General features: G+C 45.6%; 1 protein-coding gene across 1 annotated transcript; it reads right to left on the bottom strand.

Annotated features, from left to right (window-relative positions):
• Positions 1-1,584: 1,584 nt before the first annotated feature.
• Positions 1,585-9,018, bottom strand: Pmaip1 (phorbol-12-myristate-13-acetate-induced protein 1). The gene is made up of 3 exons (XM_052741483.1): positions 8,793-9,018; positions 6,278-6,436; positions 1,585-3,889 (listed from the first exon to the last, which is right to left on the bottom strand). Exons 1-3 carry the CDS (start codon positions 8,842-8,844, stop codon positions 3,786-3,788), a joined length of 315 nt encoding a protein of 104 aa, XP_052597443.1. The 5' UTR covers positions 8,845-9,018; the 3' UTR covers positions 1,585-3,785.
• Between the last annotated feature and the right edge of the window lie 14,346 nt (positions 9,019-23,364).

The following is a 23,364-nucleotide window of genomic DNA, read 5'->3' as shown; positions in this document are numbered from 1 at the left end:
TTCCTCCTGCAGCAGATGGGAACACTTACGGAGACCCACAGCCAGACACTACTTTGAAACATAATCCCTCCCCTCAGAGCCCAGGAAAACACCACCAGCCCCCTTCCTCCCTCATAAGAGATGTCAGAACGATGTCAGAGGGGATGGAGGACACTAAGAAAACAAGGCCCTCTAAATCAGCAAAGCTCCCATGAACTCAGACTGTGGCAGAATGCACATGTACTCTGCGTGTACACATGGCTGCCAGTTTAGTGTTTCTTCTATGGGATTCCTGGGTGTGCAAGTGAGTGGCTCTCGGATTCTTGTGTCTTCTCTTAGGCTCTTTTCCTTCTACTGGTTTGTCTTGTCCAACTTCCATGTGGTAATTTTTATTTTATCATAGTTTATTGTATTTTTTAAAAAACGAATAAATGAAAACCTAGCCACTCGGGTTAAAGTTAACAACTGAACGGTCACCTCTGCTGGGAGAGGGAAAATCAAGTCTTCTCAGTGACACTAGAAAGTATATCAACCACTCCAGGGCAGGCTTGATATTCAGTAGTTGATCAACATATAATTGGGCTCCACAGTTTGTGCTTTTATTTGGTTACAGTTTGATATATATTTTTCTTTTTGGATGTGGCTTTGTTTTCCTGTTTTTCTTTTTTTGGGGTGGTGGTGGTGGTTGCTATTGTATTGTTTTTTTGAGAAAAAAAAATTAAAGTTGGGTAGTAGGGACAGGGAGGGGATCAGGAGAGACTTGGGAGAGAAGAGGATTATCAAAATATTTGAATTTGAAAATTGTTTCAAACAATAAAAAATATAACAAAATCAAAAGTTGAGCACAGCAGCATGGCCCTCTAATCCTAGTGCCTGAGAGGTGAGCCTGGGGCTTGCTGGCCAGCTAATTAAGGTTCAGGGAGATTCTGTCTGTAAAACTAAGGGAGCTGGCTCAGTGGGTAAATATGCTAGTCACATACACCTTGACGGAAAGAGTACCAACTCCTGAAAGGTGTCTTCTGTGAGCCAATACGGCTAAGCAGATAAAGACACCTGCAACCATGGCAACATTGAGTTCCATCCCGGGATCCAAAGTGGAGGGAAAGGATTGCTTCTCAGACTGTCCTTTGACCTCCACACGTGAAGCATCACACACACACACACACACACACACACACACACACTAGATAAATGTAACTTTTTAAAAGTTGCCAGGCAGTGGTGGCGCACGCCTTTAATCCCAGCACTCTGCGGGAGGCATGGACAGGCGGATCTCTGTGAGTTCAAGGCCAGACTGGTCCACAGAGTGAGTTCCAGAACAGCTCCAAAACTACACAGAGAAACCCTGTCTTGAAAAAAACCAAAACAATAAAAGGTGCATTCTGGCCTCATCAAAGCACCATGTATATAACCACTCACATACAGTATTTTTAAAAATGTGGAGCAACCATCAACCTGATACATACCTTCCCACACAAACATACACTCAAACACACAAACACATACACTACACCAGATGTCTGTTGATATAAATAAACTTCTAAATTTACATAAAACACACGGGAAGACTGGTAGTATTTTTCAATAGCTGCTACAGTATCCAACTCTATTTAATAGTTCAGACTACAATATCAGATTTCAGAAACATACATATAAATACAGTCACAGACCATAAATACCCATTTGGCAAAATGTCTGCCTTTAGGCCAAGAAAAAAAAAATCTTCAAAGTAAACAACCTTAATGCTGAGGCCCACTAACTACTGAGGTAAGTTCTTCCAAAGTGACTAGCTCTATGACACCCTTCACATGGTTATGAAACCCTTGTCTCATAACAAAAATGAAACTGGCACACATGTTCAAATGAAACAACAATATTTCAACTATAAATAAGTAAAATAAATATTATTCCTGGTAAAACGCAATCATGAGATTATTTCCCTTTTTGGACAATTTTTAGTTTTAGTTAACAGACAAATTAAATGTGTTTACAGGGTTGAGTTTCGGTACACGGACGCCGTGGGGAAAGATCAAACAGAGTTATGAGAATATCCATCCCATCACTTCTGGTGGGTGTCATTTCCTTGTGGTCAGAACAGGCAACATCTTTTCAGTTCTTCTCAAGTATACACTCACTGTCATCACCTTGCTGTATAAAAGACTAGCTAGCTTTGCACTTAAGACTGGAGTGGCCATTTTCTCATCCCCCAGCCCATCCCCACAGCCATCTTAATCCTATTTGTTGACATGGCCTTTTGTCAAAATATAAATGACAGGAGCAGAGTGTTGTCTCTAAAGGCAGCTCGGTTATCTAACATCCATGTTTGACAAATAACATTTCCTGCTTTTTAAGGCTCAATTTTGTTTATATTCCCGCTTTTAAAACCCTTTCAGCCTTTGACAGTTTCCTAGTCTTAGCTAATACAAGTAATAAAAAATGAAGACATCCCTTCAGCAGACAGATTTCAACCCCTTTGCGTATGTACTCAGTAGTGGGACAGCTGGGGTTAGGGTGTCTTAGTTTTAAAGGAACCTCAATGATATTTTACAAAATAGGTGTCCTGCCTTACAACACTGACGAAGTTGTGCAGAAATCCCTTCTCTTCTTGCGTCCTTTCCATGCTTGTTATCCTTCGTTTTTGGTAACAGTCAATCCAGAGAGTATAAGATCATCTCATGGTGGTTTTCGTTTACATTTCTCTGAATCACTCATCTGTCGGCCATCTGCGTGCCTTTCAGGGAATGACTACTCCAGTCTCTTGCCTTTGTCAACCAGGACTGATTTGTTATTGAGTAGCTTGAGTTTCACATTTATAGCCCAGATTAAAAGTGAAACTCTAAAGCTGGAGTGGTAGTGATGGCTCGGGAAACAGAGATGGGTGGATCTCTGAGCAAAGGCTAGCCTGGTCCAGAGTTTCCAGGGCAGCCAGAGCTACAGAGAAACCCTGTCTCAAAACATACAAAAACAAAACAAAACAAAAAAATAAACATCAACAAAAAAAAAAAAAAACCCTCTAAGAAATACTTGTGGCAGGTAAACTTTTAGGAACTGCTTATGAATCTTTTACTAAGTTTTAATTGTATCAACTTAAAAAAGTTTCTTGTTTTCCATTGTCTCAGGTTACATAAAATCTCAACTCTCTTTATCACATAATATTCAATCTGCAAGAATTTTACTGGCACCAAGTGACCTTGATATACTACTTCTAACTTTTTTTTCAGTTACTTGGTAATTTTCCATACTTTCCAGTTAATGGTTACAGTAACACACTTAAAAGTCACCTGAACAGGCACAATAGAATGTTCATGGTGACCTATGAAATCAATATTCACTATAACACTTAATGTTAACAAAAATGAAATGTTTCCTCTCAGAAGATTAAGTGGATGAAACTAAACAGTACACATTATTCTGGAGTTACTGTCAAGTAGGGAAAAGCAATACTCAACAACTATCCTCCACCTGATGTAATCATTTGCCACGCCCCTTTCCATGACTTTTGACAATAACCTCTCGCAAAAACTCCAGACCAACTCTCAAAAGACAGATGTACTCCTAGTTACCTCCCTATTTCCATGACTCCTCTAGACTTGTTTTAAAATAAATGTGGTTTCACGTTATCACATCTCAAAGGACGATTTCCGAAAACTTTCCTGAAGAAATTCATTTCCATCTCATTCATTATCCGTGCTCAGAGAACCTCCTCATCCCTCTCCGTCACATCACAGTCCATCCTATAATAGACATTTGCACCAACTGGGAACTTCCTTTCCGGGAGTCCCTTCTTGCAAAAACGTTTGAAGAACTCAGGTTACTAAATTAAAGAGCTTGGAAATAAAATTCAGAAGTTTCTGCCATAAATTCAGTTTGTCTCCAATTCTCCGGAGTTGAACACACTCATCTTCCAGGTCTGAAAAAGAACAAACATGAACATTAACTTGGACAACAGCTCAACTGTAAACCAGCAAGAGTTAGCACACTGCACGGGACAAGCTGAGGCTCTCACAGACTACTTCAACTTCAGTGCACCTGACTTTCCCAATATGGCGATATAAACACACATAAGATCAGGTAAGAGTATAAGCATTTGTTTTGATTTTTTAAAAGCTCCCTAGATAAGGTCAGTTCTCCTCCAAATAAAGAAATTACATGCATTTAATTTTAATCAGCAGTACCATTAGTCAGCCCTTTGCGGTCTCACATGATGTCACCTTTTTCTCATAAGGTCCAGCAAAGAACAAAAGCCAAAGTCCAAGCACTTGTCCTATTTTCAAGTAGACTTGATCTTCAAATGGCAGCAGTAACTCCTAACTCATGCCTCCCTCACAGCAGGAAAATATAAGGAGTCTTTAGGAACTCTTCCCCCCCCTCCCCCCACCCCCGCCGCCACAAGAATCATAAAAGCTTACTGTAAGGTTGGAGTTTACACTCTAAAACAAACTTATTTTGTTGATTTGAAATACCCTCTGGCCTTAACCTGCAGCGTAGCTGATGACCTTGAACTCCTAATCCTCCTGCTTCCTTCCTAGTACTGTGTGCTGGACTTCCAGCCTAGCCTTCTAAAATCATTTTCAAATTTACATTGTGGGCTAAGCCAATTTATTTCTACAAGCCCAGTCTGTATCAATCCATTGTCTTAAGCAGAGAAGAGTGATTCTCATATTTATTACTTTCTGTGAACTAAAGTATAGTAATTGGCTGGATGTTATTAAGAAAAATGCTTTCAAGTATTTGAATCCCCAAGTAAGATTTATGCTAAATAAATTGAATATTGCTCATAATCTCAATTTTCTCTCAAAATTTACAGAGATCTTAGGAATTGTTTTGACCACTTTGATTCACTTTAAGGCAATGGACTTTAAAACTACAAATTCAAAAATGACACCGTTTTCAAAAATGACTTGGCAAACTTATGAAGGCACAAAATAAATGTGAGCTCTGACTATGCAATAAAGAAAACATTTAAAACTACATTTCAGCCAACAAGAGGCTAGTGACCCCTTCTCCTTAACCCATATGATGGCACTTGCCTAATTCCTGTACATGTCTTTCTTTGTGGGCTTCAAGGCTAAACGTGGGGGAAAACAGACATTTCTTTTCAGTTCACTTAAGTGGGTTATATTAGCTCAAAACCCTTTAAGAAAACATTAGGGCTGCCGGGCGGCGGTGGCGCATGCCTTTCTTTAATCCCAGCACTCGGAAGGCAGAGCCAAGGCAGATCTCTGTGAGTTCGAGGCCAGCCTGGTCTACAGAGCGCTGCCTAAATGGACGTAGTGGCACACAAGCTGTCAATCCCAGAGACAGAGAGACAGGAGAACCAGACAGCTCAAGGTCAGCTACTACTAAATGAGATCCTGTTCCCTGTTCCCCCCACCCCCACCCCCAAAACCCCACTATCCAGCACCCAATTGAGAAACATGAGCAAAAAACTCCCGGACATCCCAAAAGGTGGACTGAATGTCTTCCATCCAAGGAAGCACCAGAGAAAGCTGACCTAACGCCAATTAAGCCATCAGCACACTAGTTCTGTAACACTTTCTCAGCACGCCTACTGGGCGGAGAAATAAAGGGCTACTGCAGGTGTCTGAAGAAATAGCAGTCCGACCTACAGAGAGTTCCGGCCCCTAAGCAGCAGACTGCAGATCTATCTGTGTTGATGAGATTCACACACACACACACACACACACACACACACACACACACACACACACACACACACAAAGGTGCTGGGGCGAAAAGACGGGGTAGGCTGAGAACAAAGTGATGCAATCGGAGACAAGAGAATGCAAAAAAGAACTCCTCCTCACCTGCTAAGCCCCCATCCCTCTCCCCTAACCTTCCCAATAAGGGACAGTAAAAATGTTAACTAAGGAGGAAGGCCTCCTGGGTTCCAGAACTCAGGCATCCCTACGGGGTGTCTCTAAACCTTAAACAGCCCAGAATGGGAGAATCGGGTCCAGAAGTAGCTTAAGAACTGCTTTTGTTAGTCCCGGGAGGGGAGGCATTCACGGTGACAAGTCCTCTGAGCTGGCCTCCCAGGGACGACGATGCCCTGCCTCCAGCAGCGCCCGGGGGGGCTTGCCGGTGACTATCTAGGGTGGCCGGCTGCACGGGCCCTCCCCGCCCCCACCAGCTGTGGACATGGGCAACGTGCAGTGGACAGAAGCCTGGCTAACACCCAAGCTGCTGCAGCTTCGAGAACTTTCTGATGGGGGTTCCTAAGGCACGCGCCGGGCAGGCGCGAGCTCCAACGGATTTAAGCCTGGCCTCCGCAGCCCCGCGGCGCCCGAGCCCGCACCTTCTGAGTCCGGCGTTGGGCTTGGGCTCCTCGTCGCGCTCTTTCGCGCCTTCCTGCCAGGCATCTCCGCCAGCACCGCAGTGAAGTCGGGTTCGCACCGCGCAGAATACAGCTTGTCTCCGATCCTCCTGAGCTGAGCTGCGAACTCAGGCGCTAGCTCTAAAAAGGAAGCAAGCCCTGGAAATTAACACTGACAGCAATCCAGCCCGTGACCCGCAAGTTAGCACACCCACCTAGCCAGCATCCTAGGATGCTATCTGGGCATGCTTGTTTCCCAAAGGACTTAGAATTGTGCGCGCACACACACACCAATCCTGATAGCTCAATACAAAAGTTACAAATACAGACGTTCACATTAACCAACCAACCCAGTGAGGTCTCCCTTTTATCTCTCAAATAAGCTTGACCAGGGAACAGAAGTTGGGTTTCTGAAAACATGCGCCGTAGATCTGCTTTTCCAATGGCAAAGTGTCATTGCTCAATGATGCCCTCCTTTAAAAACTTGATTTTTTTTCCCATAAAATTTTACTATAAAAGTCCACAGTCCCAAAAAATAATTTAAAACCAAACTCGCTTCCTACAAGCCTACTTTGTCCCAATTCACAGCTATAGAAAAGAAACAGAAGAAACGTTAAATTCATGTCTTACTGCCTTTTAGAATTTAGGTATTCTAATAGCTGAATAATGCTAAGAATAATTAAAGTAGCTGAATATTAAGAAAATACTGTTACAAGTAAAACTAATATAAACTCAGTCTACTTTTTAAAAATATTTCAAAGACCCAATTCCGGTTGTTCTCGTACCCCTCAAGACTGTGACCAAACTTATGAATATAAATTAAAAAGCTGGTCTACTTTGTAACCAAGACGCCTGCTGCTTAGGTTGACAATGAAGGCGAACTTTAAGTACACAGTAAAACATGCTCTCAAGCCTACTTTTGGATAAATTTCTGTAACGGCTGAGTGAAACCAGAGGCCCTAAGAGATTCCATAGTGTGCCATGTTTTAATAAGTCAAATATTTTCAGAAATATTCATAGAACACTTTTAAGGTAAAATGTATTAACATGTAGGTTTTAAAAATTCAGCATAAAAATTGAGAAGTCCGGATTTCTAGGAGCAATTAGTGCTTTGTCAAAAGGAGGAGAGGCAGAAAGCAGCTCAAAGATCTTAAGGCCACAGACATGCTGGGCATTGGCTCTACCATTGCGCTCCACCCTAGTTCTATTACCTTGATTTGGGATGGGGAATTGAGTTTTTGAGCCAGGCTCTCACTCTGTAACAGTGCCGGGCCTAAAACTATACAGTCCACGAGGATTCTCCTGCCTCAGCGTCCTGAGCGCTGGGGTTAGAGGCAGGGACACCCGGCAACGTATTTTTATTGGAGTTACACATTCACTACTTGACCTCGGGACTCCCTGCTGCTCTTTACTTTATGTCTGTCCAGACATGCTCATGTTGGACCTTCCAGAAACATGGTCAGAACACTTGGACACCACCAAAAAAAAAAAAAAAAAAAAAGGGGGGGGGGACTTCGCCATCTAGGTCTTGTTAACTACCTTCATACTTGCAATGGATCACTTCTGAATTGCCCCTTGACCTTATAAAACCACAGGAGAAACCGGGCCAGCAACTGAGTAAACACCAGTATGCCCTGCAAAGTTATTTCCGGACCAGAGCGTTGCAATCCCTTAGCAGGTAGGTGACTGTCACCTTTGATTAAGATAGAAGAAGAAGAAGAAGAAGAAGAAGAAGAAGAAGAAGAAGAAGAAGAAGAAGAAGAAGAAGAAGAAGAAGAAGAAGAAGAAGAAAATGGGGTGGGGGAACCGACCCTCAACAGTTACAGGGAGTTGCATGTGAGTGCCTGGAGTGGGAAGAGCTGACGGATGAGAGTCGAGGACCAAATACTGTTCTCCTGGATTCCCCTGCCGTTCCCAATCTGGACAGTTAAAAAAGCTGCGCACTGTCAGTCTCAACCCCACGCCTCTATGGGTCCAGGGTGTGATAGCTGGGAGAGTCCGAAGGTTGAACCCTGCTTCACTTGGTGTTGGAGGTGGGGCAACGGGAATCGAGATGAAGGGGGGCTCTCAAAGATGGCCTGGGAAGGAAGAGGGCCTGTCAAGGAAGCGCTAGGCCCGGAGGCCTCTCCCTCCTCCACCTGCGGCTAAAACTATCTTCCAGTCCACGGCCTGCACATGTATTTTTTTTTTCTCCTCCTGACCCCTAGGTAGAGCAAGTAGAGAACCACCAGACGGATGGAAAAGATCCTTTCTGGCCTAAAATGCACCTGCATCCCAATGACACGGTGGCCTGAGCTCCCCCCGAGGCCGGCAGTCCTGGTAGAGGCCCTGGAAGAACTTTCTAGACGCCTCGGAAGGCGCGAGCCGGGGAGCCGATTTGGCCCGAACATGCAGGCGCGAACCTTCTGGCCCCGAGCCCCGGAGGGCTGAACCGTCCGACCGTGACCTCGACCCTGACCTCAGCTGGGTGTCTGCTGGCCGAACTGCTAAGAGGTACCTGCCCACGCTGTGTTCGATGGCGCGTTCGGACGCGCCTGGCTCCGGGGCATCTCCTAAGCGCCGCGGCGATCTCCGCTGCGCACGGGGGGGACTGAGGTCCCCAACCTGGGCTCTGCGACTCCCACCGGGCTCCGGCTGCGCGAGATGAACCGAGGGTGCCTCGGGCCAGACGCACCGAGCTGCCGTGGGCTGCACGAGCGCAGGAATCCTGTCTCTTGTGGCGCCCCACGCCTGCTCCCGGGTCTTAAAAGGGGGGGACTTCCCCGGTGACGTAATTTGACGTCAGCCCGCCCGTGTCCCCGCCCCATGCGAGCCGCGGCAGCGCGGGAGCGAAGTGGAGCAGGTCTCGAGACGCCCGGTAGCGCAACCTGCCGGGACAAGCCGCAGACCGCCTCGGCGCCGACCCTCAGCGGGGGGCGCAAGAAGGGCGAGTCCTGCTCAAGCCCCCAAATTGCTTTCTTAAAAAAAAAAAACAAAAAACGAAGGTGGCAGAGAAGGATCAACTTTGAGAGGTCGGGTCCACCACGGTAGCAGAGGCACCCTCCAGGAGGAGCTAAGAAAATCTTAACTGGGAAGCAAGGTGGGGGCGGGGTGAGACCAGGCGCCTCGGCTTTCTTAGCCTCCGCCTATTAGAGACAAATGTAAACAACCCGGGAAAGGAATGGGGAAGGGAAAACTCTCAGCATTCTAAAATGTGGATGCATCGTTCCAAGAAGTGATAAAACGAGGTCTTCGCTAGTAGACGTCACGTGAGCAGAGTCCCAAGTTCGAGTACAAAGTTAAACTTGGGGAAAGCTGCGTACTGACTGCAAATGGTTAAAATAGAGGAGATAGTGTCTGCGTAGGGTAGGCGCGTGCGGGTGTGGCGCCGGGCATCGGGCTGGTCCTCCCCGGCGGGACAGGAATTGTAGAAAAGCTACGCACATTTCCTCTGGATGTGTTGATACTGCACAGAGAAGGGACCACCTTCATCTATGTAAAGTCTAAATCCTTTGTGGAGGAAGATGGGCTCTCTGGGAACCGGAACGTCTTGGCGCACTGTCTGGCAGGCATTTGAATAATTCTAGGTATCAGGTGGAGGCCTTCACGATAAAGACTTGGGTGTGCATTTTCTCGTCCTGTCCTCAACCTGGCCCTCGGAAATTTGGCCACTTTTCAGATGCAAAAATAATTTGATAGAGATTAAATTACCCAAGCTCCCCTATGCAGACAGCAACGCCCCTCTGAAGTGAATCTAGGCAGGCCCACTGGAAGCAAGTGCTGTGACCCAAGAGGGCCCTCCTAGCAATCACAAATAGTGCTTTATTATTTGCTCTGTTTAATGCGGACCCTCCGGGTTCTATGCAGGCAGCTGCATGGACTTCGGAGAAGTCTTCGAGTTGTTCACGATAGTTTAAACCCGGGTTGTTGGGGTCTATTGGAAAATAAACCCCAGCAACTCAGACTTAATTTTCCAAAAGAGTAACGGTAAGCTAACAGCCGCCAGAGTTAGAGGGAGCTGGGGCCCCCGACGCCCGCAGCTGGCCGTTCTTGTTTACGTTCAGTGGCTCCTGTTTGCTTCTGAGCCTGTTTTCCTTAAATCGTTCAATCTGCACGAGCTCGCAAATATTTATTTATGGCGTGGCCCCACAGGAGGCACCGACAACACTAATGAACCAAACTACTCGGGTTTAGCAACTTTGTTTTAAAGCTGTTGTTGGATGTTTCTGAGTGAGGTAAATAGGGAGGGGTGAGTATGAAACAAATTATCGCCACGTGACCAGAGTTTCGCAGGCCCCTACGGATGGAGGGGTGGGATGGACCTGGGTTCCTCAAACCCCTCTCAAAGCTCACATTGACTTCCTTTGTTCATCAGAATACCGTCCATTTATTAATGGCATCAACTAATAAACTTGCTTAAACCACATGGGCTCTGAAATATAATGAATCCACACAGTGAGACAAGCAAATTATAACACTGTTTACCCACAAGGCTTCCTGTGGCAAGCCTTCCACTGACATTATCATTATAAAAGATTGTTGATCCATCAAGGATATAAGTCTTAGGCAAACCTGAGCCTTTACTGGAACTACAAATTCTACTTTGGAGAAAAAAAAAAAAAAAGGAAGGGATTTGAGTAGGCTTCAGACCAGGTCTAAGCAGGCCGTTGATGGATGACATTTTTAAGACTTCCCGTTTGAAACGGTGTGTAGAATGTTTTTTTTTTTTTTTTTTTTTCCTGGTCTGCTGTTCAATGAAGAGAATTAGAAGCCAACTGTGAAACGTCCCTCTTCTCTGTGTACCTCATAAAATGTCATTGTACACTAGCTATGCAAGAAAACTAATCACGGGGCTAGAGGAGCTAATGAAATTGTCATTAAGTATTCTAATCTCCTACAACCTGTGGGGGAGAAACAAAAACAAGCCCACAGTAAGCGCTGATAGGGATGATAGCTTTAAAAGTCATGATGGAGGAGGACCAAGCTCCAAGATGACAGTTCCAGCTGCAGAAGTGACTTGGTTGGAAGAGCGTTTTGCGAAGCCCTGGGTTCAGTCCCTGACACCGCACAAATCAAGCTTGGGGCTCATAAAGGGCACTTGTTTTTAAGATGTGTGTGTGTGTGTGTGTGTATGTGTGTGTGTGTGTGCATGTGAGTGCAGGTGCAGAGGTCCAAGGTTACTGGTAAATAGGAAGCTGTTCAACATGGGTGCTGGGAACTGAACTCAGGTCCTCCAAAAAGAGCAGCGTGTAGCCGAAGACACCTGTGATCCACACCTGTGGCCCACACCTGCAAACCTCCTGCCTCCACTTCCCCAGTACGAGATTACAAGGATGTGCACCACCACACCCAACTGTCAATGTGTGTCTTTGTTTTTCAAGACAGGGTTTCTTCTCTGTGTAGCCCTGGCTGTCCTGGAACTCGCTCTATAGACCAGGCTGGCCTCAAACTCAGAGATCCACCCACTTCTCCCTCCCAGGTGCTGGGATTAAAGGCATTCGACACCACACCCAGTTTAACAGTTTAAAGAGATATGATCAAATTATGTGAAGTTCAGAAGAGTGAACGTTTCTCCTCATTCAGTTAGAGTTCATGACCTGTTCCAAGCTCGTAGGCTGCTAGACCTGTGTCGTGAAGAACTGAGCTGTTTAAGTCAGGTAGCTTTAATACACTGCACATGTGCCGGCAGCCCTGGAGCTTCTGCATGCACTTGGGACCCAGCAGTTTGAAACATGAATATGGCGTTGAGAACAAAGTGTTTTCCAGGTGCATCCCTGTGTCATTGTGGTTCCTCTTCAGTTGTCTACTTGACAGCTGAAGGTAGATAATTAGTCATAACAATGAGCCAGATTTACCCCAAAAGTTCTGTTTGCGTATGTAAAAGCTCTCTCTGTGTGTGTGTGCACACACGCACACGAACAATTTAAAAAAAAAAAAAAAAAAAATCCCAGCACAAGAAGCCTGGTTAGCAATGGAATAATCATTCATACATTTCAAACACAAAGACTGAAGCGCTAAACATGAGAAAGGAATGCAGATATATTTAAAGGAAGCCTTTGATGAAATATGCAATCTGTATGATCTGTTTACTTCAGGTTTTCCTGGAAAGTGTGTTTGTAAACAAGAAATTTATCTGATGCCCCAAGCAGTTAAATCTCTACTGTAGGGCTGGAGAGGTGGCTCAGCGCTTAAGAGCACTGGCTGTTCTTCCGGAGGTCCTGAGTTCAATTCCCAGCAACCACATGGTGGCTCACAACCATCCATAATGAGATCTGGTGCCCTCTTCTGGCCTGCAAGCATGCATGTAGGCAGGACACTGTGTACATAATAAATAAATAAATCTTTAAAAAAAAAAAAATCTCTACTGTAGGACAGACCCCTGTGCAAAACTGTCTAGAAAGTGTTCTTTGACCCTGTGGGATCTACAGGAGATAATTCAGTTTCCTTTGAATAAAAATGGCTTGAGCCTGGCGGTGGTGGTGCACACCTTTGATCCCAGCACTCGGAAGGCAGAGGTAGGTGGATTTCTGTGAGTTCGAGGCTAGCCTGATCTACAGATGGAGTTCCAGGTTAGCCAGGAATTCACACAGAGAAACCATGTAAAGAAGGAAGGAAAGAAGACTTGAAGCCAAGCCTGGTGGCTCACATTTCAAATCCTAGTATTCAGGAGCTTGAGGTAAGAAGACTGTCTCATAGTGAGTTCCTGGACAGCCTGGGCTACAGAGTAAGACCTGTCTCAAAAGAAGACCTTTGAATAATGAGAATAGCAATAATGATAGCTATATGTTGTTATTGCTTTGACATCTTTTTAAAAATACTCAGCAGCCTGGCAGTGGTGGTGTACGCCTTTAATCCCAGCACTCGGGAGGCAGAGGCAGGCAGATCTCTCTTTAAATTCGAGACCAGCCTGGTCTACAGAGCAAGTTCCAGGCTAGCCAGAGCTACACAGAGAAACCTTGTCACAAAAAAACAAAATAGTAATAATAATAATAATAATAACAACAATTTATAAATAAATAAAAAGACATAGCTGATTCTGGAGCTCTGGTTGGACCTGAGGTTCTGCATCTTTATCAAACGCTGGCGATTTTGGTTTGTGGACAGTTCTGAGTAATAGACTAGAGGGGGCTGTGGATACTAACCTGACAGGTGCAATACATTTTGCATTTTTGTTGTGCAAGGAACATTGTGGTGGATCGTGGGAGTATCCGGGATGGCAGCTAAGCCACATCGAAGGGAATCTGCATCCAAACCTGACATGTCCATGAGTCAGCCAGGCAGTGAAAAAGGAGGCTAAAGGGAAAAGTGGGACCCAGGCAGATGAAGAGTGAGGGGCAGTGGGGGAGAATGTGCTGGAGGAACTTGGATATTCTTGTCAGTGCAATAAGGAAGCCACAGACTGGTTTCACGCAGGTGGGTGATTCAATCAGATTCTAATAAGGTCACCCAGGCTGCAAAGTGGGGAGGTCAGTTGGACGGAGCTCTGAAACAGGCATGACTCGGGACAATATATGGTAATTCTCATACAAGATGGTAGTGTCAGAAGGACAATGACAGTCCACTTCCCTTATTCCAATTCCAGCAGTGTGTGCCCAGGGCAGGACAGCATTCTGTTAGCATGTATCTTGTTTTTCAGCATAAATGTACTTGAAATTTCTATGCTATATTAGCTTTCTAGGGCTGCAGTGATAAGAGATCGTGGACCTGGCAGTTGAAAACAATAGAATTTTTTTCTCTCTCGTGGTTCTAGAAGGTAGAGGTCTGAAATCAAGCTGTCACCAGGGGCCGTGTGTGCTCCCTCTGAATGTCCAGGTAAACACCTTGCCTCTCGTGTCTAGCTTCCAGGGTCTGCACTGGCTCCTTGGCATCCCATGACTTGTAAATGCGGCACTCCTGTGTCTGCCTCAGTCAGCACTCTTCGATTCTTTTATCTGTGCCTCAGCAATCCTCCTGCCTCAGACTCCCGAGCACTGAAAGTACAGGTGTGCATGCCACTACGCCCAATCTCTTCTTGTAAAGATATCTCTCGCTGTGTTAGGGCTCACTCCAAACCAATATGACCTCATTTGAATGTGGTTACATCTCCAAGACTGTTTCCAAAGTCATATTCACTAGTTGGAAGGCCTGGGACCTTACACAAAGGAGGAGAATTCATAACTAAAACTCTTAACACCTCCCTTTATCAACTCAGCTGTCTTTAATAACACACAAAGGGCTGGTGAGTTGGCTCAGTCAGCAAAGACACCTACCCCAAGACTGAAGACCTGAGTTGGATACCCAGGACCCACCTCCGGAACTGACTCCCAGAAACTGTTCTCTGATTGCACTGCCTCCATTGGACGGTGCTGAAGAGTTTCAGTACTCAGAGCTGCAGTCTTCATTTTGTTCTCTTTTGATGCCTGTTTTTCTATTTTTTTCTGGAGTATCACAGATAGGACCACCAAACGTGTTTATGCTTCATTTTATTTATTTATGTGTTTAAAAAAAAACTACAGAAAAAAAATAATAGTGTGTTTCAAAAGGGCCGGTGAGAGGTTCGGCGTGTAACTGAGTGGCAGGGTGCTTACCTAGCGTGTAAAAGCCCTGGTTCATCCTCATGAAACAAAGTACAAGCACCTGCCAGGGGAATACAGGACACAGGTCAGGACTGCTTGGGTCTTTACAGTACTATAATGATTGATTTTCAACAAGTCCAATCAATTAAGAGATTCCTTGGAGAGACTATTCGTCAACGCTGTGTTTACCAGAACACCAAATGCTGATAACACGATGTTTACATAGTTATTGACTATTACTTATGCAACCTGTTCTTGTAGAAAACAACACAGTGATTACCAAAGTGTGGTCTGTGCCAACCTCAGAATTAACCGATGAGCTTATGCAGACCTGAGCTCTCCCCAAACTACTCATTCTGCAAGCTTCCCAGGTCACACTGATAGGAAGGGAGAGGAGGAAATGGTTTCTGACCTCGGGTCACGGAGCTGGGGAGGGCGGGGCTTCCAGTCAACCTAAAGAAAGTATGTGTGAAGCTTGGTGGCTCGTGCTGCAGCCGGGGGTTGGGATGAGATGGCCCGCCCCCACAGTGCTGAGCATTGGAATCCTTGGTCTCTAGTTTGTGTCACTGTATGGGAAGGCTTAAAGAGGTGTGGCCTTGCAGAGGCAAGCAGATCTCTGTGAGTTTGACACCAGCCTGGTTTACAGAGCGAGTTCCAGGGCAGCCAGGGCTACACAGAGAAACTCTGTCTCGCAACCCCTCCCCGCCACCACCACCCAAAAAAGAAAAGAGGTGTGGCCTTGATGGAGCAGGCACGTCACTGGAGTTGGGCTTTGATGGTTTAATGACTCACTGTTTTGAGTTCACTCTTCCCCTTTCAAATTCCCTCTGTGCCTCGTGTTCTGATTCCAAAAGTGAGTCCTCAGCTTCCTGCTCCTATGATCACGCCACCTTCATGGACTCTAACCCTCTGGGACTTTAAGCCCAAGTAAAGACTTCTATAAAACGATCTTTCCTTTGTCACGGTGTTTTATCACAGCAATAGAAAACTAACTAAAAAACTAAAAAGTCCCATATACCTGAAACCTAGGACTCAGGAGGCTGAGGCAGAAGGATTGCCAAGTGTTTGAGGCCAGTCAAGTCTATATAACATAACTGTGTCTCAGAAAGACGTAAGAAGAGAAGGAGGAAGAGAAGGCACTGGCAGCATGATTTAGCAGCAATCATAGAAAATCCTTGGTCTTAGTAAGGATTTCGTTAACACTTGCTATGGGGGGAAAGGCACGGCTTAAATAAATGATAGGCAGTCTGCAAGTTACACAGACATAAGCAGACAGATGGAGACAGTGTAACCGGGAAAGGGAGTTAGACTCTGCGTGTCCCCATGTCTCCAGGGTTATCACTAGCGTGTGGATGTGTCATCTGGACAGTGGCTAATATGCTGCCTTTAGGAGGAGATTTACTCCCTCTGACTCTGGCAGATGAATTGGAAACTGAAGGAAGCCATGGTCTTTTTTTTTTGGAGACAAGGTATCTCTGTGTAGCCCTGGCTGTCCTAGAACTCGCTCTGTAGACCAGGCTGGCTTCAAGCTCATAGAGATCTGCCTGCCTCTGCCTGCCTCTGCCTCCCGAGTGCTGGGATTAAGATGTGCGCCACCACTGCCCAGCTTGGAAGCCACGTTCTTGCTAACCATCATTGGTAGTTATTTAAAGTACCAACTGCATCCCAATGTGGCCCGAGCATCACTGACATGGCTGGGAGCCTAGGAAAGTGGTGGAGACCACCACCTCCACCACCAGCCTCCCAGGCTCCTTCCTCACCTTCCTCAGACCCTCTTCTGAACCTTGCTGTTACCTCTGCCTGGAAGGTTCTTTCTCCTGATCCTTACCTGTCTGTACATTCCTCATTCAAGATGCAGAACAAATACTACTCTCTCCATCACGACTAAGGAACAAAGGGATACATCTTAGTGTGAGTGCACTTGTGTACCTTAAGGGAATCCCTGGGTTGAACACCCAACACAGTGAAGGGGAAACAGCCCTTCTTTAATAAGCCTGCCTAAAATTGCAGTCCAGTGACTGACATCCATCATGGAATCTTTTTAGTGAACTGTCTAACTTGTTTATTATTTACTGTTACTTTTTTGTTTGTTTCGTTTTGTTTTTCTGAGACAGGGTTTCTTTATGTAATAGTCCTGGCTGTCCTGGAACTCACTCTGTAGACCAGGCTGGCCTCGAACTCAGAGATCTGCCTGCCTCTGCCTCCTGAATACTGGGATTAAAAGTGTGCATCACCCCCGCCTGGCTACTGTTAGGTTTTTGTTTGTTTGGTTGCTTTTTTTGGGTTTTTTTTTTTTTTTTTTTTTTTTTTTTTTTTGGTTTTTCGAGACAGGGTTTCTCTGTGTAGCTTTGCGCCTTTCCTGGATCTCGCTCTGTAGACCAGGCTGGCCTCGAACTCTCAGAGATCTGCCTGCCTCTGCCTCCCAAGTGCTGGGATTAAAGGCGTGCACCACCACCGCCCAGCTACTGTTGCTTTTTTGATAGAGCTGGAAACAATTTGTTTTTCCCCTTGGATTTCTGGGTCTTCACCCTTGCAAGGCAGACACTTCACCGACTAGCTCTGCCTGCACTGTTCCCGTTGAAACTTAGCCCGCGGGAACTCAGACCTTGTGTGTCCTGGCCTCTGCTCTTCCCCGTGCTTAGAAGGACTGTGTTAGGTGCGTGGTACATTCTGTAAGTAAATAAAAGCAAAGCTAGTCTGGGGATGAGGCTCAATTGCTAGAGTGCTTGTCTGGCGTACACGAAGCCCTGGGGTCCATCTCCAGCACTGTATAAAACCTGGTGTGGGGGCAGCATGCCTGTAAGCCCAGACTTTGGAAGGTCCAGGCAGGAGGACCAGGATCAGAAGTTCAAAGTCATCTTCCACATATAGCAAGTTAAAAAAAATATGTGTGTGTGTGTGTGTGTGTGTGTGTATGAACAAAGCCACCATAGGACCACTAAGGGTTTTCTACTTCAAAGCAGTTTATGGAGTGGATTTTTTCCCCCATATTCTAATGAGAAAAGCCAGAGCTGGGAGAGATGAAGTCCCTTGCCTAAATTCACAGAGCTAATAAGCAAAGAGAAGCAACTGTAACCCCAAAGTCTTACTCTAAGCCTGACAGTCACTAATGAGTAAGAGAATGGTCAAAGTCTTGACATACACTAGGCATCTAAAATGTGCCTGTTTGCTTTCTACAAGTATTTCCCATTAACAATAAGTGCTTGGCTTTAAACATTTCAACGCTCATGCTGGGTGTTGTGATGCACCTTTAACCCCAGCCCTTGGGAGACAGAGGCAGGGAGATCTCTGGAAGTTGGAGGCCAGCCTGGTCCAAATAAGGAGCTCCAGACCGGCCAAGAATACCCAGAGAGACCCTGTAACAACAACAACAACAACAACAAAAGAGATTCAGTGCTCAGAGAGAGCAGAACAAAGTGAGCTGCCGAGCCTGTCCCGCTCTAAGCTGTCCCTGTTGGGAAGAGGACAGCTGAGAGGGGACAGGAGAGGCCTGGGTGACACAGCAGCTCCAGGACACGGGCACAGCCACAAAGTGAGGAAGAACCACCAGGAATCCTAAGACCTCAGCGAGCGGCATTCCGTAGTAGTAGTGTGTGTGTGTGTGTGTGTGTGTGTGTGTGTGTGTGTGTGTGTGTAGCTAGATACTGAACTCAGGCCTGGCATAGACAACTAGACAACACAGCAAGCATGCTACCCCAGAGCCACATCCTCAACCCTTGCTTTTCTGAGACAGGATCTTCATACAGAGTCTCCAATTTGTCATCCTTCTGCTTTTCAGTGTTGAAATTAAAAGTGTGGGTTGGACAGATGGCTCAGCGGTTAAGAACACTGGCTGCTCTTCCAGAGGACCCAGGTTCAATTTCTAGCATCCATATAGCGGCTCACGGCTGTTTGTAACTCCAGTACCAGGGGATCTGGCACCCTTGCACAAGTATACATGCAAGCAAACACAAGTAAACCTTAAAAAAATGCACCATCACCCTTGACTTTCACAATAGTGTTCAAGAACAGTCCTTGCATAAACTGTTATGGTGCAAAAATAAAGTTATGGTTCAACAATAATTGATCCAGCAATAATCAGTAGTAAGGACAATTTCAGAAAGTCCTGTCCCAGCTGGGTGTGATGGCTGACAGCTGTCATTTTAGAAACTTGAAGCAGGAATATACCATGTATTAGAGGCCCCAATAATATATTCCAGAACAGCCTGAGATGCAGAGTGGAAACTCCCAACTCAAAAAGAAAAAAAAAAATAAAATTCAAGGCTGGGGAGATATTGGTCTTCCAGAGGACCCGAGTTCAAATTCCAATACCTAGATGGTGGCTCAGAACTATCTGTAATTCCAGTTCCAGGGGGACCTAATGCCTTCTTCTTGCCTCCAGAGGCATCAAGTATGCACATTGTATACATACACACATGTAGGTAAAACACTCATCCATATATATGTGTGTGCAAATTGTATTTTGAGACAGGATCTTACTGTGTAACCCTGACTGGCCTGGGACTTGTTTAGTAGATCATGCTAGCCATGAGCTCACAGAGCATCTGCCTGGTTTTCCTCCTGAGTGCTAGGATTAAAGGCATATGCCACCATGTCCAGCAAAAATGAATAATCATTTTTAATCTCATTTGTAACAACAAAAAATTGTAAATATTATATATATATATGCTTATGCATATGCAAATCCTAAGTAAAGAATCCTGATTCAATACTAAAATACATAATGGAAGATTCAGTCTTCAACGGGTGGTCTTTTGGGTAAATCTATAAATGCAATTCCATTTGCTGTCTCATGGGAAGTTCTCTAGTGGTGTAAAACAATGGCAGACTGCTTGTAGCACTTATTAAATATTACAAGGCAAATGTAAAGACAATGCTATAAACACAAATAGCTATGAGAGGAGAGTTAAACCTACAGACCTCGATCTCTGTGAGTTCAAGGCCATCCTGGTCTACAAATTGAGTTTCGCGACAGCCAGGACTGTTTCACAGAGAAACCCTGTCTTGAAAAACCAAAACCAAACAAACAAAAATTATGGACCTCAAAATAGGGAATGAAGTACATCACTGAAAAGACCTTTCAATCAGGGGCAGCAAGATGGGTTATTCAAAAGTAGTCAAAGATGATTGAATATACAGTCAGGAAAAGTATAGCTGATCCCTACTTTACTCTGCATCAGAGCAGGTCTTAGAGCGTTACTACCCAAACTCAATCCCTGGGATCCACAAGATGGAAAGAGATACCTTCAAGATGTCCTCTAACGGCCTCATGTTTGCGGCGATTAGAGAAAGGTTTAGGACCGGCGAGATGACGACAGAAGCCTGGTGATTTGAATTCAATCCCCAGAACCCACATAAAGATAGAAGGAGAGAAATGATTCCCACAAAGTTGCTCTCTGACCCCCATAAGCACACCTCGGCATGGCATGTGGCTGCCCTCCATATACCACACATGTACACAATAATAACAAAATGCTCAAGAAGAATGAAATGTCAATACATAAAAAGTACTAGAACAATTGTAGACATTTTCACAATCTCCACACTGGAATAGCTTGTGAAAACATCCTGTGAGAACCACATCCTAAGAGGGCATTTGGGTTCCTGGAAGTTTAAAAGGCTTGGATCAGTGAAACAACACTAAGAACGAAGATCAGAAGATGAAGGGCAGAAGTGGAAACAAAGGCCGTGTTCAGGCCCTCTGCCAGCCACTTAATCCAGGCCCTCTGACAGCCGCTGCCCACTAGCTGTGGACACCCGGGCAGACAGCTGAACAGGGTGGGGAAGCAGGAAGCCAGACACAAATACCAGACAGAGGCCAAAGCAGGCCCCCAGGGTGGGAGCCACACACTCACCCTTCAACTGCCCTCTCCAATGTGAGGAACTGCCTGACCCTGGCTGGCCGCTCTCCCCTGCTTACTGCTCCCTCCTCATCTCTCTCTGCCTCATATTTGGTTGTCCCTATGAGATATGACACAAGAGCCCCAGGGGGACTTCAGAGCGGGTTGATGGGCCCACAATAACAGCTATTAGGCCTTTCAGATCTACTTTTGCGGAACCCAAAGACAGCTCTTCCAGCCCTTGGAAGAGAAATGTGAAGTCACTATCCATCATCAACTAACTGACTTCTGTTTCTGGCTTGATGTCTTTTTCTTTGTTTAAAATAGGGCCTCGTGCATCTCAGGGTGCCTGGAACTTGAGAATGATGTTGACCTTCCTGCATCCTCCCCTAAGTAGTGGTAGCACAGGTATGAATTGCCAGAAGCCCATTTGCTGTTTTGTTTTGTTGGTTGGTTTTTAGTTTTGAGGGGTTTTGTTTATTTGTTTGTTTCAAGACAGGATCTCACTACATAGCTCTGGCTGACCCGGAACTCACTATAGAGACCAGGCCGGCCTTGAACTCATAAAGATTTGCCTGCTTCTGCCTCCCAAGTGCATACACCACTAAGCCCACCCAGCTGTTGTTTAATTTTTAAAATTCCATGTCCCTATTTATTCTCTGTGTGTTGGCACAAGTGCCACAGTGTCCACGTGAAACTCGGAGGGCAACCGGAAGGGAGTCCATTATTTATTTCCTTCTATGTAGGGCAGGGGCTCGAACTTGCTGGGCCAGGCAACAAGTGTCTCTACCCACTGAGCCCTCCTGCAGCTTCCTGTTTGGTTTTGTAAGGGAGGATCCCCTCCCAGATGGGCTGTGGTCCGACCTCTGCCTGCCTCGGCCTCCCCAGTGCTGAGACGACAGGGGTGCACGCCCTCACCTCTTCCTCAGTACGATGTTCAAAGTAGTCAAGGTGGCATCTTCCTTCAAGACGACCTTTGGTATCTTAAATGACATGGACACCATTGTCTTGCATTTTTTTTAGTATTTGGGTGCGAGAGAAAGGATTCTGAGTTTGAAGATAGCCTGGGTTACATAGGGAGTTCAAACCCAGCACCTCCTACTATTGAGCCACTATCATAAATCAACTAACTAACTAACTGAAGATTTAGCCTTCTTTTTCAAAATACCTGGGTACTGAAGACCCCATCAGGTTCGCTGGCATTCCTTCCCTCACTGCAAACGTGGTGTCACACGCTCCCTCTTGCACTCCACCTCCAGACAGGTTGGTTGTCCACAACTCTCTGCCTCATGGTACAGCACGCCACCAATTGGTTGTCCGGAACAAGCTGGCCACACCCATGGGAAAGGGACTCCCTCCTCCCGAGAATGCCTTTCCTCCGGGCTCTTTAAACTGCTTCTCTTGGTGACACTATTTTATTTGCTCAGACGCTTTGGTGATTCCTTTGAAAATAAACCATCACCTAAAATAAGCAGTCAAGTCTCAAAGAATTGTAACATATACATACGTTTGAAGTCAAGTTTGCGGAGGCTGGGATGGACCTCAGTAGGTAGGTACAGTGCTTGCCTTGCGTGCATGAGCTCCAAGCCCAGCACAATATAAATATAACATAAAATGGTGATGCAGGCTTGTATCCCAGTGCCCAGCACTTGGAAACGGAAGGATCAAGAGCTCAGGGCCATCTTTGCCCTAGCAAGTTTCAGGACAGCTTGAAGCTCTTTCTTTTTTCTTTCGTTCTTTCTTGTGTGTGTGTATGTGTATTTTGTTTTTTGTTTTTTGTTTTTTGAGACAGAATCTCACTATGAAGCCCTGCCTATCCTGGAACTCACTTGTGTAGACCAAGCTGGACTCAAACTCAGAAAGATCCTCCAGCCTCTGAACCACGAGGCTTTAAAACAATAAAAATGAGGATGTGCATGATGTCGCACACCTTTAATCCCAGCACTCAGGAGGCAGAGACAGAGGGAATCTCTGTGAGTTCAAGGCCAGTCTGGTCTATAAAATTAGTTACAGGACAGCAAGGACTGTTACATGGAGAAACCCTGTCTCAAAAAAACAAATAAAATAAGATAAGAAAATAAAAATATACAGATGAAAAAGCCCAAGAAAAGAACTAGTTTCGCTTTTCTCTGTAATGTGGACTTCTGCATCGTGTTCGACTCCTGTGATCATGTTCCTAATTTGGAGAGTAATTATAGTAATAATAACATTTTCTCTTTTTTTGAGACAGGCTCTCCTGTATCTCATTTTGCTGGCCTTGAACTTATAGCTGAGGGGGGGGCGCTTAAATTCTCATCCTCTTGCCTCTCCCCCTTGAGGGCTGAAATTACAAGCAGGCCACACCTTCTCAGTTTATGTGGTGCTGGGGATCAAACCCAGGGATTCCTGCATCCTAGTCCAGCGCTCTACCAACTGAGCTACATTCCCAGCCCCAGAGACACCTTCTTTACAGGGCCATTTTCATGCTGAAAAGGATTTGTCCATGCCAACAAGTTCCCAGGTGCCCTTCCTGCTGGGGAGGTTCAAACTCGGTGACCTCACCCACCTAGGGCAATGGCCAGGCTGGAGTGAGTTTAGCCAGGGGGGTGTTTGGAAGCCCCACCCCCCCACCCCCTGGAGTAAATGCAAAAATGAGTGAGACTCCTACTCCCGGATTCTGAGCACAAAAGCCCAGCTGAGAAGCCTTGACAGCCAC

The sequence above is a fragment of the Peromyscus californicus genome, unplaced genomic scaffold, assembly GCF_007827085.1.
Source record: "Peromyscus californicus insignis strain IS unplaced genomic scaffold, ASM782708v3 Scaffold_17__1_contigs__length_78620276, whole genome shotgun sequence".
NCBI lineage: Eukaryota > Metazoa > Chordata > Mammalia > Rodentia > Cricetidae > Peromyscus > Peromyscus californicus.
The sequence above is the reverse complement of the archived record's forward strand: the minus strand, read 5'-3'. Positions and strand labels throughout refer to the sequence as shown.